At 37.3% G+C, this 17,307-nt stretch overlaps 1 protein-coding gene across 8 annotated transcripts in view; it reads left to right on the top strand.

Moving 5' to 3' along the window:
- The window catches only part of CNBD1 (cyclic nucleotide binding domain containing 1), a 299,007-nt gene that overhangs the window by 11,856 nt on the left and 269,844 nt on the right, over positions 1-17,307 (top strand). For all 8 annotated transcript variants that reach the window (XR_012065401.1, XM_072951719.1, XM_072951718.1 and 5 more), the window contains exons 2-3: positions 3,325-3,397; positions 13,927-14,034. Coding sequence is in view for 7 of the 8 variants with exons in the window: in XM_072951719.1 (XP_072807820.1) it covers positions 3,325-3,397; positions 13,927-14,034 (181 nt within the window). In the remaining variant the exon portion in view is untranslated. The remainder of the gene's footprint in view (positions 1-3,324; positions 3,398-13,926; positions 14,035-17,307) is intronic.

Here is a 17,307-nt window from a genome sequence, read left to right as displayed (position 1 = left end):
TTAAAAAATAAAGTTAAAAATTTTGAAACCATCGTATTACAGAATGTAAAATGTAAAGACTTTTTTTTCAAAAGAATTTTGAAATTTTTTTGACACTCCATCATTCTTAAATATTTTAGTATGTGTTTCTTAAAAACAAGGACATTCCCTTAACGACGTAATCACAATACATTCATCAAAATCAGGAACTTAACAGAGATAAATTACTGTCATCTAATCCTGAGACCCCGTTCAAACTTAGCCACTTGTTCTGATAATGTTAAGTAAAAGGATTCAATTTAAAATCTCATGTTGTATTTCACTGTCTTGTCTCTTTGGTCTCCTTTAGTCTGGAACAGTTTCTAAGTCTTCGTGCCTTTCATGACCTTGATGCTGGGAGATTACAAACCAGTTATTTAGTGAAATATGCTTCAGTTGGTTTGTCTGATGTTTCTTTACGATTAGATGTAAGCTAGAGATCTTTGGCAGAAATGTCATAGAAGTGATTCTGTGTTCTTCTTCCATCTTATCAAGTGGCACATAATTTCACTTTAATCATTTGATTAAGGTGGTGCACTGGAGAGCTTCTCTGCTGCAAATTTGCTCTTATAGTTCTCAAGGGGAACTTTTGTATTTAATAAGTATTTTGTAAAAAAGTATTTTGAAGGTATGTAAATATTCCATTTCTCATTAAATATGTAGTCAATCCATCAATATAAATTTATAATTTCCTACTTTATTCAAAGAGTTTTAATGACTTACTATCATTATATATTTTCATGCCCCAATTGTTTAATTGTTCACAGTCTGGCCACTGGGAGCAGCTTCAAGATGGTTTAAGCATTTCCTTGCTTTCTGGAGCAATAAGATTTTTCAGGCTTATCTTGCACTTTTCCCGATCTGAACCCTGGGACCAGCCATTTTCCCAAAGAGCCCTAGTTCATTTTAAGGAATTGTATTTTAAAATCAAGATCTGGGCGCAGTGTGTGTTCATTGATGTTAGAGTGTCAGAGCTGTCAGTGGACAGATCTACGGAATAACATTTTACATTTATGTTTGTTAGATCAGTTTATATCTACTGAAAACCTCATGTTTACAACAGTTTGTCCGAGTCCAGTGCAACTACAGGGCTCATTTTGGACTTCTCTCTTTCTTTATTGTAACTCTCTTTTTTTTCAAGTGAGAAATCTTGCTCCTACCTGCTGTAATACCTTTGATCGGTTCCCCTGTATGTAGCCGATCTCTCATGCTACTGGCCCTTTAATCCCACTACGGGTCCCTCGCTGGGCACTGGCATGTCCCCTCCTCCTCCTCCCTCACACCATTGCTCCCCTCACCCGTCTTGGGCTCTGATTCTCTGCACGGGCCCGCCCCGCACAGGGATGCCCACCACACCTGGGGCTTGTCCATTGCCACACCCCATGTGGATGTCTGCTTCCTCCCCAGTCCGGGTGCTTTTAGGACTCATTTATTCAGAGAAAGGGACAAGCAATTGAATAGTAAGTTACTTTCATAATCAACCACTTCAGTCAATACCCTAATGGATTTCCAGTCTATGAAATTCTGTTTTCTACTTACGTAATTATAATATTATCTTTTATTCTCTCTTTTCCCTCATTTTTATAAAGTGTGTATTTCTTTTTTTATTATTATTTTTTGAGTAGGGGAGGTCAATAGGTTTCTTTCTTTCTTTCTTTCTTTCTTTCTTTCTTTCTTTCTTTCTTTCTTTCTTTCTTTCTTTCTTTCTATGGAGGAACCGGGGATCAAACCCAGGACCTCACGCATGCTCAGCAGGCTCTCTACCACTGAGCTACACCCTCCCCACATAACTTATGTATTTCTTTTACAAATTGTGTTGTTAGTTACTTCCAGAAGTGTGTAACCCTAGGGGTATTTGTATCATGTTCCTGAATTTATGCCATTGCTTCTAGGGTTTTAACGTTATACCTGAGGTCTTTTGGTTTGGTATAGTCATCAAGTTAAGAAAATAAGCTTTTTTTCTACTTAAATTATTTAAAACAATATTGAATACCTTTTGTATAATATTTGTCCTCTATCTTCCCGCCACAATAATCTGACTCAAAAAGATGTGAATATGTGTGGGGTCCTTGTTCAGCTTTACATTACAGGTATATGATGGGTTTGGGGCTCCTCTTAATCTGTCCTAGTTTCAAGAACACCCCTTTCCAGGTAAGATTTCTTTGGCTGTGCCCTTCAGGGCTATACCACCTTCCGCTGGAGAAGTCTGCTTATTTCCTCAAACAAGAGAAGTAAGTGCATCCAGGCCTCTTTTGAGTTTATTGAAATCACACCATTTGGCTGATATTCTTCAGAATGAGTGGTAAAGAAATATGCTAAATCCTCAGTTTTAACAAAGATTAAAAACATTTCTTCTTTTTATACTTTGTTACTTAGTGGGCTCTTTGCCCTGGTAAATAGGTTTTTACTGCCAAAAATGACAGCCAGATCTTCAGTCTCACGGAGAAGGGAGGTAAAGTCATTAAAGTGTAATACCTTCCATGGATCAGAGAGTGTCTGGCTTGTTTGCTGTCTGTCCGTTTGTTTTTATAAGTTTTTGGTGAATATTCTTTACCATCATCTTTAAACACAACTTTATATTCACTTTCCTGCCTTCATTATTTTTCCCTTGATTTATTTTCCTGGCATACAACTGACCCTTGCCTGACATATTAGAGCCATGTTCTTATTTATTCATTATAATTTAACAGACAATATTTATTTAAATTCAAGCACTGTGATGAGTTCTAGTGTTTCATGTATGAATAGGAAATGGCTCCTACCCTCAGGGGATAATGATAAAGTGAAAGAAACATTAGATATAAATGAAAAATTCATAAAGAAGGATAATGCCTGCTTCAGTGCAACTATTTTTTGGTTTTAATGTGACAACTTTTTTAAGGGAAGAGAAGTTAAATGTCACAGATAGGTTAACTTCTGAGGTGGATCTAAATGGATAGATACTTTTTTATTTCCTTTAAGTTGAGAAAGAACCAAAGAGAATAATATCTTGAAAGGACAAGATACGTTCACAGAGGAGTCAGAAAATTCATCATTGAAAGATGGGGGGCAAGGAATTAAATAAACAAACAAATATGCTGGACCAGATCTGACATCAATTAAAACCATTACATTCTTCCCTGGTATCAATCACCCTATTCAATTCTGCTTGTGTATCGAACAAAAACTGTTAATAGCTTACTTCCATAGTCACTGAATTCTTTTACTATGATGAATGTTTGCAATTAAACTCTATTGACAAACTTTGCCAATAAGATTAGAGAAAATTACTCACATTTTTAATTGATTTTTTTTTTAATTTTGCAGGCTTGAAAATGTCTAAGATCATTGACTATGGGCAGTTGAATGCATTATGTCACAGGAGAGGACTGCAGTTCAGGTACGTTATTGTGCACTTCTTTTCCTGTCATTCAAATGTCTACGAATATGTTTGTTTCATGGGTAAAGTACAGGAATAAACCATTGTTGACTCTCAGAGGTGCTGGCTTCACCACACAGGTGAAAACATTTGAAAACCTGGAGGTTATTTCTCCAGACTGAAGGGGCAGAGGTATATGTCATATTTTAAGGAAACAATTTAGTGGGAAGCAAACTTGATGCATCCTTAGGATTGCCTAGGACTCGAAAAGCAGTCGCAAGGCGGAAAAGCTTTAAGTGGTTGAAAACACAAATCTTGAGTGAAATGGTACTTGAGTAGCCCACAGGAGGTGCCTCGTTGAAATATACTGGAGCCAAAGAACAGAGGAGCATCATGGTTCAAGGCTCAGGATTCCTAAGATATGTGACACTTGAAGGTATAATTTTTAAAAATCTGTTTTCTTGCCAAAGTCTTTTCCCAAGTTGGGTTTTTGAAATTCTAAAACTGGTTTCTTCTCCAGCCATCAGTGCCCATCTGTCCCCGGGACCTTGCCTCATCTTCAGACACATCCTCTTAACCACTTCAAATGATTTCTATATTTTCGTTGATTTTTTTCCTCCATTCCTTCTTCCTCAGAGGAAGGGAGGGAGATATGCTTAAAAAACATTCCTTAGATTTCTCCAAAGAATACTTTTTTCCTTTGCACTCCTGCCTCCTCACTCCCAGCACCCTCTGGCACGGGACAAAGCATGAGGTGCATGCACTCTGGAGTTGGGTCACCTGCTTTGAATCCTGACCCAGCCATTTCCAAGCTATGAGGTCTTGGACTGGTTATTTAATTTCTTTTTAGCTCACTTTTCTCATTTGTACATCCATTTCAAAGACTTATAAGGACAATTAAATGAACTAATATGCAGTGTCTGACACATAGGAAGAACTACATAAAAAGTTTATTATTATTCAGAAAAGCTCAGCCAAGTTTTTAGCTATTGAACTTATTCGCCGGTCCCTTTTCCAACACATAAGAAGCTAGTTAAGTCTTTTGGAGCAGAACACCTTTTTTCTAGCTGGGACTGTTTTTTTTAAAATGTGTTTCTAGATCCCCCACCCTCCCCCCTGCTTTGGGGACATCATAAGAGAGATGAAGTCACCTAGATCTGGGTATGGCAAAGAATCCATTCTGCATAGATTTTCTCAGCCTTCATCTTCTTGGTTTGAAAAATTCTTCCCAGGCAGTGTTTCCTCATCAGACAATCATTTGGTCCAGGCTCAGTCTGGCTGTCCTGCTTGAATTCCCTCTGTTAAGTCTCACATTTGCTTTGCCTTCTCTTAGACACTAACTCTCCTGAATTTCTTGGCTGCTTTCTTCTGAGGCAGTGGCACACATCAGGGGGCCGGAAGGGGCCACATTTCAGGGGAAATGTGCATAGGTTTTGGGTCATTATTTTAGACAAAAAATAATAAGATTGCAAATACAAAATTAGATGTAAAAATGAGTACTTATTTAGAATGAGAAAATAAAATTATGACAAATTAATGAGGGCTTGGTAATTCAGGCTCTTTTCCTGCCCTGAGATTTCTTTAGGCAATCGATCAGAAATGCACACACACACATTGTTTAAGTCTTTCACCATTACAAAGCTTTCAGTTGATTTCAACAAATCAGGAAGAGATTTAAGGAAAACATGCTCCTCCATATTTATTCTTTATGTATTCCATGTTAAAAATGGCCAATAAAGTATACTGTTCATCTATAATAAATATAGAAATGCTGAGAATTAAATGACTCAAGGGTTGACTTTTTTTGGTACATGAAGCCTACCAAGAGTCTTAGCTTTGAAGCTAACACACACACACACACAGACACACACACAGACACACAGACACACAGACACACAGACACGCAGACACACACACAGACACACACAGACACACACACACAGACACACACACACAGACACACACACACACACACAGACACACACACACGCACAGACACACACACACACAGACACACACACAGACACACACACACAGACACACAGACACGCAGACACACACACAGACACACAGACACACAGACACACACACACGCACAGACACACACAGACACAGACACACACACACACACAGACACACACACACACAGACACACAGACACGCAGACACACACAGACACACAGACACACACACACACAGACACGCAGACACACACACAGACACACAGACACACACACACAGACACACACACACACAGACACACAGACATGCAGACACACACACAGACACACAGACACACACACACGCACAGACACACACAGACACACACAGACACACACACACAGACACACACAGACACACACAGACACACACACACATACACTAATGACCTGGAAGGAGGAAGAACTGTTCAAAGAAGATGTACGTGTTACCGAGGTCTTAGTTTGCATACTGTATGTATACATATACACGTATACGCACATATACATATATGCGCATCTTCTTTGGAGCATAGTTCCTTGTCCCAGGTCTTTCCTTTGGCCGAGGGTGGGAAGATGGAGGGGAGGCTGCTACTCTCTAGCGTTTCCCATGTGCCTCTACCACAGGCTCAAACCCAGCTGTTAAATCTGCTCCTGTGCCCTCTCTGGGCACGTGTGAGCCCTTCTCACTGTCAGGCCCTACTGTTGTGCTGGCTGCTGCCCATATGAATGTGGTCTCAGTCAGCTGGCATCTGTCTGATGTTTCTTCTATCAGAGTAAGTACAGTAGATTGACGTATTATTCTGTTTGTTTTTCTTAATCACAAATCAAAGACAAACTGAATAACATAGGATAAATGATATCACCTTGGATTCCTAAATTCTTGGATCTATGACTTTTCATCTCTAGCAGGCTACACATTCCATGAGCGCAGGGGATTTGTTCTGTCTTACTGCTTTCGATCCCTAGACATTCAGCGTAGAGTTCAATGTTTTGAGCTGAAGTATATTCTGATGTTCAATAGAAATAAATATCTACTTACTGCTTTAACAAGCATTGTGGGTTTTCTACTTGTGTTGACTGTGGGGATAGATATATATGTATAATGCAATTTAAAAAAGTTTATTTTCTAGATAGCTAATAATTTTTAAACATACTTTTTAAAACAAAAGAGTAGCTTCTGTTGGTTTGACATTTCAATTTTCTTCCTGGGCTGTATGCTTTAGAGATAAACTTAAATACGCTTTGAAGGCTTTTTGCTTCTTTGTCAAAGTACTCTGTGACTTGATCAGCCAGCTCTTATGCTCTAAAATTCAATTTACTTAGTAAAAAACCGTAATATGGTTTAAAGGGAAATTTATGTTCTCCTAAGTTTTAAATAGAAAAAAAAATGAGTCTATGTCTTTACAACTGCTTTTTTCCTATCTGGCCAAGTACTTTTTTGTAACTTTATAGAAAACCTTTAAACATGTCTAAATGTGGAAATATAAAAGGCAAATACAGTTATGATGCAAATGCATTTTTCCGTTTGTATAAAAATTCTGCTTGTTAAGCAATTAGATCTGTGACTGGGATATAGCAAAACCTCAATATTTACTAGCGATTAATATTACAAATATGTAGCCGCTTATACTCAAGGGCAGATGTAGTTATGTAGATTCTATATTTTTATATTTTCAGAGACTAAAACTCATAAACAGGTTTTGGCCCAAAGTTTATTTATAAGCTGACTATCTAGCATCCAGCATTTTCCCATAGACACAACACTGCAGAATTAGAGGACTGAAGAAGAGAAAGTTGACCTAGAAATCACCTAATGGGAACTCCTTAACTGACAGATGATTAAATGTGCCCAATTTTGCCAAAATGTATCTTCAAATTATATACTTTTATGATAAAACATTTAAATAGCATTGTTTAAATGATAGTAATGAATTTAAAAAATTGAGTAATTTTTTTTCCTCATTGTTTCAGATTAAGGTAAAGTACATCAAATTATGAGTATTAGAGGTTGATACAGACAGTTATGATGGCTTTCAGGAGGCTTCTGGACGAAGTTGAGATTTTTCAAGTCTATTGATAATGGCTAGCTCTTTGTTGTAATTATTTTTATTTCAAAATATATTATCTTTCTTTTTTCTTAATGAGGGTGTTTGGCTAGTTCTGCTGTCTTATCAGACATGGATTTCTTTTACAAAAAATTGAAGATATGAAGAAATAGGTGATTTTTATTTTAAGGAAAATAAAGTTTAGAAGATGAAGGGGAGACAAGAAGAGCTTTAAAAAGATGGCTTATGTACACATAAAAGAAATTAACCGAACTGTGATCCCACCAGCATCACTTGGTCTGGAATAAAGTCGATTTTTATTTTGAACAGTTTCCATTGGTGGCTACCAGTTGGCACTGTCAATCCAGAACCGCTTTGTCTTCTGTGGTGGCAGAAAATGTGGGCAGAGACTGATGGAATCTTGCTTTTATTTGATAGTTGTGAACAAGTTGGAGGCTTGTGATTCAAGGTGTGCACATTAATGTTATTTTACCTGAAGTTCATGCTCCTGTATCGAGTTGTCTAGACCAGCATTCTCTGCCTGAGGCAGTGCCTCCCCTTGGGAAGGGGGCATCAGGAAGCACACATTTGTAGGTTCATAGTGACTGGGAAGTAACACTTACACTAAGTGGGTGGGGGTTGGGACTTGTAAACAGTTAACACTGTGCAGTAAAGTCCTGTACACTGTTCCATCCAGAAAACCAATAGCCCTGTCTGCTATTGTGATTTATAATAAGAAATAAATATTTGGTCTTGGTCCCCATTTCTGGCAGTGTTCCTAGAACCCTTGGAATTTTCTAAGTGATGAGAGTGTTAAAGATGCCTTTGTTATGTTAATGAGGTGCCTTTGGACCCCACCCAAGCATCCAAGTTTCCAGGAGGACCTACTGTGTGATTAAAGGGTTGAAACTTTCAATCCTACCTCTTGACCTCTGGGTCAGTGATTTAACCAATCATGCTTATGTAATGAAGCCTCTGTCAAAACTCAGGACACGGTTAGAGGAGCTTCGGCGCTGGCGAACATGTGAGGGTGCTGAGACAGAGATGCTTGGAGGGGGATGGAAGCTCTGCGCCCATTCACACACATCTTACCCTACGAATCTCTTCTATCTAGATGTTCATCCGTAGCCTTTGTAATCCTTTTACATAATCCTTTGTGCCTTTTTATAATAAACTGGTAAACATAAGTAAGTAACCTATTTTCCTGAATTCTCTGAGCCCCTCTAGCAAATCAAACCTGAGGAGGGGGTGATGGTAATCTATGTACACTTTGATAGATTTTGATGCTATTTCTTTGATCCATTTAAGTTACCAGATTTTAATATCATTTTGTTGCCCAAGACTGTCCAATGACTTTTCACTGTATAGGAGATAAAGTCAAATACACTTAGATATCAAGCAGGCACCTCAGACTTTACATATCTAGAACAGAACTGTTGATTTTTTTGTTCTTTTTACTTATTAACCTCCTGCACTCACATATTAATGAATATGTGCAACTGTACAAATTCCACTTGGCCAAGCCCCAAGCCTTGGAGTCATCAGAGCCTGCTGCCTTCCTCTTTTGTACCTCATATCTTACCTGAGAGAGATCCTGATAGCTCTACCTTCAAAATATATCCAGAATATAGTGATTGCTCACCACCGCTGCTAATAGCATCCTGGTCCAGAGCACCAGTGTTCTCTCTCACCTAGATTATTGCAGTAGCCTCGTGACTGGTCTTCTTACTCCATTCCTGACCCCGTTACCCCTTACCCCCTTACCTCTCTGGTTGGCTTAGCAGTCAGAGGAATCTGGTTAAAATACATGCCAGAACATGTCAGAACATCATTTGCTCAGAATCTTCTAATGGCTTTCATGTCACTCAAGGTGAAAGCTAAGTTCTTCACCGTGGTCTGCAAGGTCACACATGATCTCATCCCAGTGCATCTCTGACCACTGCCTCTATACAAGACCCTCTTGCTTATTTTGCTCCAGCCACGGTGGTCTCCACGTTCTGTCCCTAACACACCCAGTGTGCTCCTGCCTCAAGGCTTTCACACTTGTACTTTCTATCTGGAATGCTCTTTTTTCTCCTCTCCTTTCCCCCCCACTTCCCTTGGATCTCTGCATTTTGAGATCAGCCTATATGAAGTAGATACTCTTAGCACTTCTTACCCCCTGGTGGTAGCTTGCATTTCTTAAAAGTATATCTGGCATGTAGTTACAAATTTAATCTGATTGTTTCCCCTCTCTAGATTGGAAACTTCATGAGGACAGGACTTGTTTTATCTGCTGATGTATCCCCAGTGATTAGAACGGTACCTGACACACTGTTGATGCAAATTAAATATTTGTTGAATAAATCTCCTCTGCCTGGCATTTAAAGTCCGCTACAATATGGAAATATCCATATATTCATGTTACTACTTGCTGACATCAATATTACTCCTGGGCAAATACGCCCTAAAATCCCAGCCTTTATTTATGCTTCTTTATCCTGATATACTTGTTAATCTCTTCTATACCTACTTTAATTTTATTTATCCTTCAAGGTCTGGCTTGTCTCCCATCAAACTTCATAGGCTTTTTTTTCTCCTATACATCTGTTCCAACAAGTCTGTAGGCAGGGAGTCTGAAGGAGTGCGTTCCAGCCCTTGTACTGCCATTAAGGGCAATCGAGCTTCTTGGAATATCAGTTAAACTCAGGGCTCAATCTGCTCATTTGCAAAAGGAAGGACATGAATTTGATTTGACACAAAAAAAACTTTTAGTCTTATTACTATATAAAGCTGAAGCTATATTTTTAAACACACTTTTATCTTAGTGAATGGCAAAATTATCTACCCAGCTGTCCAAGCCAGAAACTGGAAAATCATAGAATCTCCTCTTTCCTCTGTCTTAAATACACATTTGATAAGTCAATTGTAATCACATTACTTACAAGAGCTTTTACAATGGGATGGTTTCTACATCTCCAGACTTGTCTCCCACTGACTCTTCCCCTCCTCCTATGACAGGACGTACAGTTTCTTGATTACACCTGCTCCATGTTACTGAGGGCCTCGTACTTTTGCTCATACTGTTTTTTTTTTCTATCTGAAGTAACATTCTTCCATTTATCCCATCCCCCACCAGTAAATAGATGACCTAATTTTCATATTCAATCTGAAATCTCCTTCTCCAATAAGAGCTTTTTGATACTTCTTCCCCTGATACAATTCACTTCTCCATTTCTACCCTACTCTGCATTTTCTATTCAAGCACTTGATAATTTCTTATGTATTTGTTTAGTCTCTTTCTCTCCATTTTGACATAGGTAAGTCCTTGAAGGATGAATTCATTAGGTTAGAGTAACTGCCTATGTGATGTAACAATAAGATTAAAAAATACATGCTTTCAATGAAAGGTTTTTCATCCTTACTCTGTAGTCTGAAGGTGGCAGTCTGGCTGTGTGTAGAATCTTACCCCATGAGATCATTCAGGGATGTGTGTCAGCCTCATCTTGGTGTTTTGATGTGGTGTTTGTCATTTCCTTCTCAATGCAGGTGAAGAGGGCCATTGCTACACGTGGGTTTCACTCCACAGAAAGGAAACACATGAAGCCAAGGAAAGCAATTTACTAAATGACAAAGGAGGCAGAATTTCTATAATCACTTCTTATATTCCGTTGGCAAGAACTTTCTCTTAGGCTGAATCCAGTTGAAAGTGGGGATGGGAAATACAGTCTTTAGCTGGGCAACCACGTATTTGGGAAGAAGTGGACAGTGAATTTTGGTGGGGTCAGCTACTAGTCTGCCAGCCTAAACAGAAATCCAATCTTGTTCATCCTTCTATTACTGGAGCCTAGAATACCCTGGAGCTCGATAAATGTTTTCAGTTAACAAGGGAATAAATATTTTGTGATTCTTTTTTCTATTTTTTACCTCCTTATTTCTCTGTGAAGCATTTGGGAATTTCTACTAATGTATTTTCAAGTTATTAATTCCTTATTCAGCTATCTCTAATCTTTAACCCATTCATTGAGGGGTTTTTTTTTTGGGTTGTTTTATTATTGAAGTATAGTCAATTTACAGTGTTGTGTCAATTTCTGGTGTACAGCATAATGTTTCAGTCATACATATAATGTTTCAGTTATACATATACATATATATTCCTTTTTATATTCTTTTTATTATAGGTTACTACAAGCTATTGAATACAGTTCCCTATGCTACACAGTAGAAACCTGTTGTTTATCTATTTTATATATAGTAGTTAGTATCTGCAAATCTCGAACTCCCAGTTTATCCCTTCCCACTTGTCTTTCCCCCCAGTAACCGTAAGTTTGTTCTCTGTGTCTGTGAATCTGTTTCTGTTTTGTAAATAAGTTAATTAGTATCTTTTTTTTTTAATTTCACATATAAGTAATATATGGTATTTTTCTTTCTGGCTTACTTCACTTAGAGTGATGATCTCCAGATCTATTTATGCTCCAGCAAATTACATTATTTTATTCTTTTTTTATGGATGAGGAGTTTTTAATTTTAGAAATTATAATTTTCATTTTGAAGAGTTCCACTGAGTTCTTTTTTTTCAAATCTACCTGGTCATTCCCAATAGTCCTTCGCTGTTGATCATCATTGTGATTCATCTTTTATTTCTATAAATATTTTGTGCATATTTTAGATAGTTAGACAAGTGGGTAGTTAGGTAGTTAGAAAATTTATTTATTAATAGATATGTTTGGTGCCACCCTGAGATGTTCTCTATAATAAAGCACATGGTTTTTAAAAATTGTTGGTAAGTGTGTTTTCTAATCTGCAAAATGCTAATGCATAAGACATTTCATAATTGCTTAGTTTCCACTGAAAATTATGGCTTTCAAGGGTTAAAATTACATGAAATTTAAAAGAGGATAAAAGTTTTCTTAAAATATTAATTTGCTTTTGATAACAAATTGTGTGTGTCTGCCTTTAAGTGATTTATATCTGTTTTTAAAATCATTGTCACTTTGAATGCTTATTGTTTCTCAGTGAATTATGATTTTATTTGACCAAGTGTTTTAAAACTTTTTGATAAACTTCCCAAATATCAAATTGTAGAAAAGTTATTTTGACCCATCCTAACTTTGGGATGCTTCAGAGGGCCCCTGTAACATTCTAAAAAATAATATTTAACTAATTAGGTTCATTTGACATGTTAAATTACATGGGAAGTATTGTCAACTAAACAATAAATCTTCTTAGGTTATATTGTATGGGAAAGTGTTATTGATACAGATAATTAAAAATTATATAAAATTTCTAAAAATTTGGTATGTAAAAAATGTTACCAGTCATAATTCTGGTTATTGTAACCAGACTTTTTTTTTTAAATCAATTACAGTCTAACCAGGTATTTAACCACTCTTTAGTCTTTTATCATTCATAAACAGTTACAGTTTTACTCTCATGCCCTTGAAAAATGCTTTCACTTTAGAAAGGTTTATAAAAAAGGACTTTTGACAAGTACAGATTTCTGGTAACTTTTAAATAATAGTGATGAACTGGGTAAAAAAAATGTTTAAATTCTGATGAAAACTCTGATTACATAAAACTGTTAGCAAAAATGATTAGTTACATGGGACCGAGGAAACTGATAAGTGGTTATAATTTTGGTTTTGTCTAAAATATTATTGGCTTTTAATCTGTGTTTTTCCAGAAGTGAAGAAACCCTTTTCAAGCTAATTATGCCTTACAGCAATTTGGTAAACTATACTTTTGTAAGCAAAATTAAAGGATTTATCTTTTCTCTCTATCTGATCCCTCCAGAGACCTGAAAAATCTTAGGATCCCAATAGTTTTATAATTCACCTATATCTGTAAAACGTGGCCCTTCTGGCCTTGAGATACCTCTTTGGAGATTCAGTCTGTCTCCTTCTGAGAAATTCCAACACAGTGAATTAAAAACAAAAATAAAACCTATGTGAGCAATTAGTCTTGGTTTTGGCTATATTTGATAACCAATGTGCTGCTTTTGTAGGCAACAGCCACTGTTTCCCTCACTGTGCTCAGACACTTGAGTGCAAGCCCCCTTTGTCCCTCACAGCTGGTCACTGTCCCCAGCCTCTGCTCCCACCTGGTCCTGGAGCCATACCACACGTCAGGGAGGACCCGTGTGGACCCTCAGTGTGTGCTGGGAGGTGAGGGGCGGTGGAGCAGTCACTGCCAAAGATCCCGGCTGCTGCCCACGTGACCCTGAGTAAATGGCTGCCTCTGCCTCCGGTGATGGGCAGGTTTTCCCCACTTGTGGCCTCCTCAGATCCAGTGCTGCACTGTGACATGGAGTGAGCAGGGCTGGCGTGCTCACTTGACTGGGGCTGGGGTGAATGCCAAGGCAGTCACAGGAAACAGCCACTAAAGCATAACGTGTTTGTTTCATATTTTTGTCATCTGCTTCTTAAGCTAAATAGTATGGAATTAGGTTGTATGTATTGAATTGAAAATCTTTCCCTTGGAAACTATTTTCTTATGATGCTTATAATTTAATTTCTCTCCCCCTCCCCCCACTTTTTTTTTAAAGCCAGAGGAACATCCTATCAGTGCACAACATGTTTATAAAGGAATATCCTAAAATATTCCTAAAGAAAAAAACCAAACTACCTAAGCTTTTCAAAGAGGAGGGGAAAAGGTAATGTTACCTTCTTTTAAAGGCAAGGTTGACGCGTGTGTGTCTGTGTGTGTGCGTGGAAGAACAGTGCTTCTCAAATGTTGGAAGTGTCAGATCAGTCCCCAGTGCTCTGTGCTAGGGACCGTCCAAGGAAAAGGAGATTGGCAGGGAAGGTTGAATTCATACGCTCATTTTGGAAGAATTTTAAGTATGTGGTATGATAGCTGGGAAAAATAAATATGTGTAGCTCCCTGAGTTTTATATAAATAAACAACTAACGTTTTATAATAAACAAGGCATTTGATATAATTTAGTATTCATGTCTCACAGTAAAAGTAAAATCATGCAGGTTAAAACCTGTACTGTGCGCAGTACTGTGACTGTTAAAAAATCCCAAAGGTTGGGAGATTTAACACCTCAAAGTTTAAAACTGTGTGTGTTTAAAAAACCATACAATTAAAAGACAGATCAGAGATGGGGAAAAATATCTGTAGCACATACAGTACAGAAAGTGTTAATTATCCATGACATATAAAGTGAATAAGAAAAACCCTCGAGCAAGGAATGTAAGTGACCAGTCAGCAGAAGAAGAGAAACAGATGGGGAAAAATCATGAAAAGGTAGGTTATCAAAGCCTTGAGATGCCTCTTCTCCATCCATCAGATGGGCAGTAATTAAAAATAATATTCAGTCTTGACAAAGGTTCAAGGTGGACACTGTATACTGTCAGTAGGAGTATAATTGATAAATTAGACAAATGAGCAAGACCACTTCAAAATTTTAGCTATGTACCTCCTTTGACCCAGCATTTCCACTCCCAGGAATGCATCCCACAAATTGATTTGCTCTGTGCGCAAGGTTCATATAGAAAGCTTTCCAAGGCACCATTTTTTCTAGTGGTAAAAACTGGGACAAACTCAAATTTCTATCCATAAAGGAATGATTAAGTGGATGACTGTACATCTGTACTATGTAGAAAAATTGTGTGTGTTCCTGTAGATTTATATGTATTGGCATAAGAAAAGGTCCAAGAATAAGTGAAAAACAAACTGTAAAGCAATAGGTATAGAATAATCTCAGTTAAGACCAAAAACAAAAGCAGCTTTGTGTATTTGTGTATTATTTATGAAGGCATACAAAAGGACAGAAAGGATACACTCTAAACACTGATTTTTGCAGAGAGCAGGAGGAATTTTCACTTTTCCTCTATGTACATCTGTTTTTTAAAAATTTTTTTAAATGAGCTTGAAATTGTGGGTTTTTTAAAAAAATTGAAGTTAAAATTTGTATATGCTTTTCAACCTTGTAATTTCACTTCCAAAAATATTTACTAAGGAAATAATCAGAGAGGCAGTCAAAGGTTATGCATAGCATCACAATGTAGTATAGGATTATTTGTTATAGCAGCAATTCAAGTACTGTCCTGTGTTGAAATGGTTACATTATGGAATATTCATTTTCTATAGCTACTTAAAGTCATGTGTTAAAGAATCTATATTGACTTGAGGAAATTCTTCCAAGAGCCGTTAACATTTAGGAAATGCTTGCTCTGTACCAGGGACCATGCTTTACATAAATTGTTTTATTTAATATTCTGAATGGCCTTTTGCCATTCCCATTTTACAGATGGAGACATGGAGGTTGGCTTGGTGAGAGTAAATAATTTGCTTGAGGGTCAGACTCCCACCAAGTTGGTGGAACTGAAGCAAAAGGCTTTGCTGATACTCAGATGCTAGATTACTTCACTGTGTTATCTTGAATATAAAACCAGATCACATACATACGAATGTGTGGTGTGACTCATCAAAATGAATCTTTCTGTGTCTTAGTTTCTCATAGCTAAGGTTTGGGGAGTGGGTAGTGCAACTGATATTCTGAAGATGACGATTTTATTTTAAAAACTGACATAATTTTTTCCCCAGATACAAAAGTATTTGGGAATACCTAAAAGTAGAGAGGGAAAATTACTGATAAATACAATATATGGAGAAAACTACAATTCCGCCCCCAGCCCCGGCCCTTTTTGCCTGGTGTGGGTGGGTCTGAACATCCCTGAGATACTTAATAGTTACTGCAAAAGGTTTCAGACGAGTTTTTGCCTCTTTTACTCCAACCATTAGTGCAATAGAGAGTTTGTCTCAAACTGCCCTTGACAGGATCACACGTTATTTTTAATGATGGAATTTGATGACCAAAATTATTTCATTGGTTTGCTTTCCTGTTCTTTGTTGTTTTTAGTAAGTTGCACTGTTTTGTTTGTTTATTGGCCATTTGAACTCTTGGGTGTATTGCCTGTTCATGTACTTAGGAAATACCTATTGATAATGTCTCCCCTAAGTTGACTGATAAATACATTAAGCAAGACTGTTAGAAAGCCCTTATAAGAGGATTTCACTCTGCCAGTTGGAATGCATTTTTCTTAGAGTGAATTAGTGGTTGGTGGTTTAAATCTGACTTCTTAACCACTTGGAATTTGACTTCAGAATTTTACTTTGAAATTTAAGGAATGAAGGGAAATGTATACAGGACCTCTCTTACACAAGTTTCTTAGAATCTACAATTGTTTCAAAATAGTTTTAAAAAATCAAGGAATAGTAAAAAAAGATTTCAAATGATTTATATTTTTTCTGCCAGCAAAAAGTCTGCTCTAGAGTAACAATAAAAATATCTTAAACTGAATTAAAACAGAAGTCCATAAATATATTAAGAAATTATAAATCTCTTCTAGGCTCAGCTCACACTGGTCTCTCATGTAAAAGTCGTGATAAAGTTGTATGCGCCCGGATGGTGGGCACAGAGCTCTGGTACCTTAGAAAAGCTTTTGGCAGAACAAAATAGATGAGGAAACATGAAGCTTAGCAGATACTAAATGCCTGCACTATTAAAATTATTCTTCCACAGCCATTACGTCTTATCATTGTCATATTCAACACTCTATAATTCATTTAACTCAAGTGTCATGTGACAGATACAATAGCAAGGCTTTGAAGTATGGCTGCTGCCTGGCTGTGGGCAGCTGGAGAGAATGCCTGATGCCAGAGCATTTGCTAAACACTGAAGAAAGACAGTCATGTGCAGGGAGAATGGACAAAATGCTTCACGCAACCATGAAATCCACTTGGCATGATGCCACACTAATGAGCATAAATGGAAGACCTGGCTGGGACGTAGGGAAACAATTCCACTCGAGCAAAAACTGAGTACATGACAAGAATGAGATCAAGGGCTGCTTAGAACTCTGATTATTATTTAAAATTTATTTTTTTGTGTGTGGATCATCCAGATAGAAAGTAA

This window comes from Vicugna pacos, chromosome 29 (genome assembly GCF_048564905.1).
Source record: "Vicugna pacos chromosome 29, VicPac4, whole genome shotgun sequence".
Lineage (NCBI taxonomy): Eukaryota > Metazoa > Chordata > Mammalia > Artiodactyla > Camelidae > Vicugna > Vicugna pacos.
The sequence above is the reverse complement of the archived record's forward strand: the minus strand, read 5'-3'. Positions and strand labels throughout refer to the sequence as shown.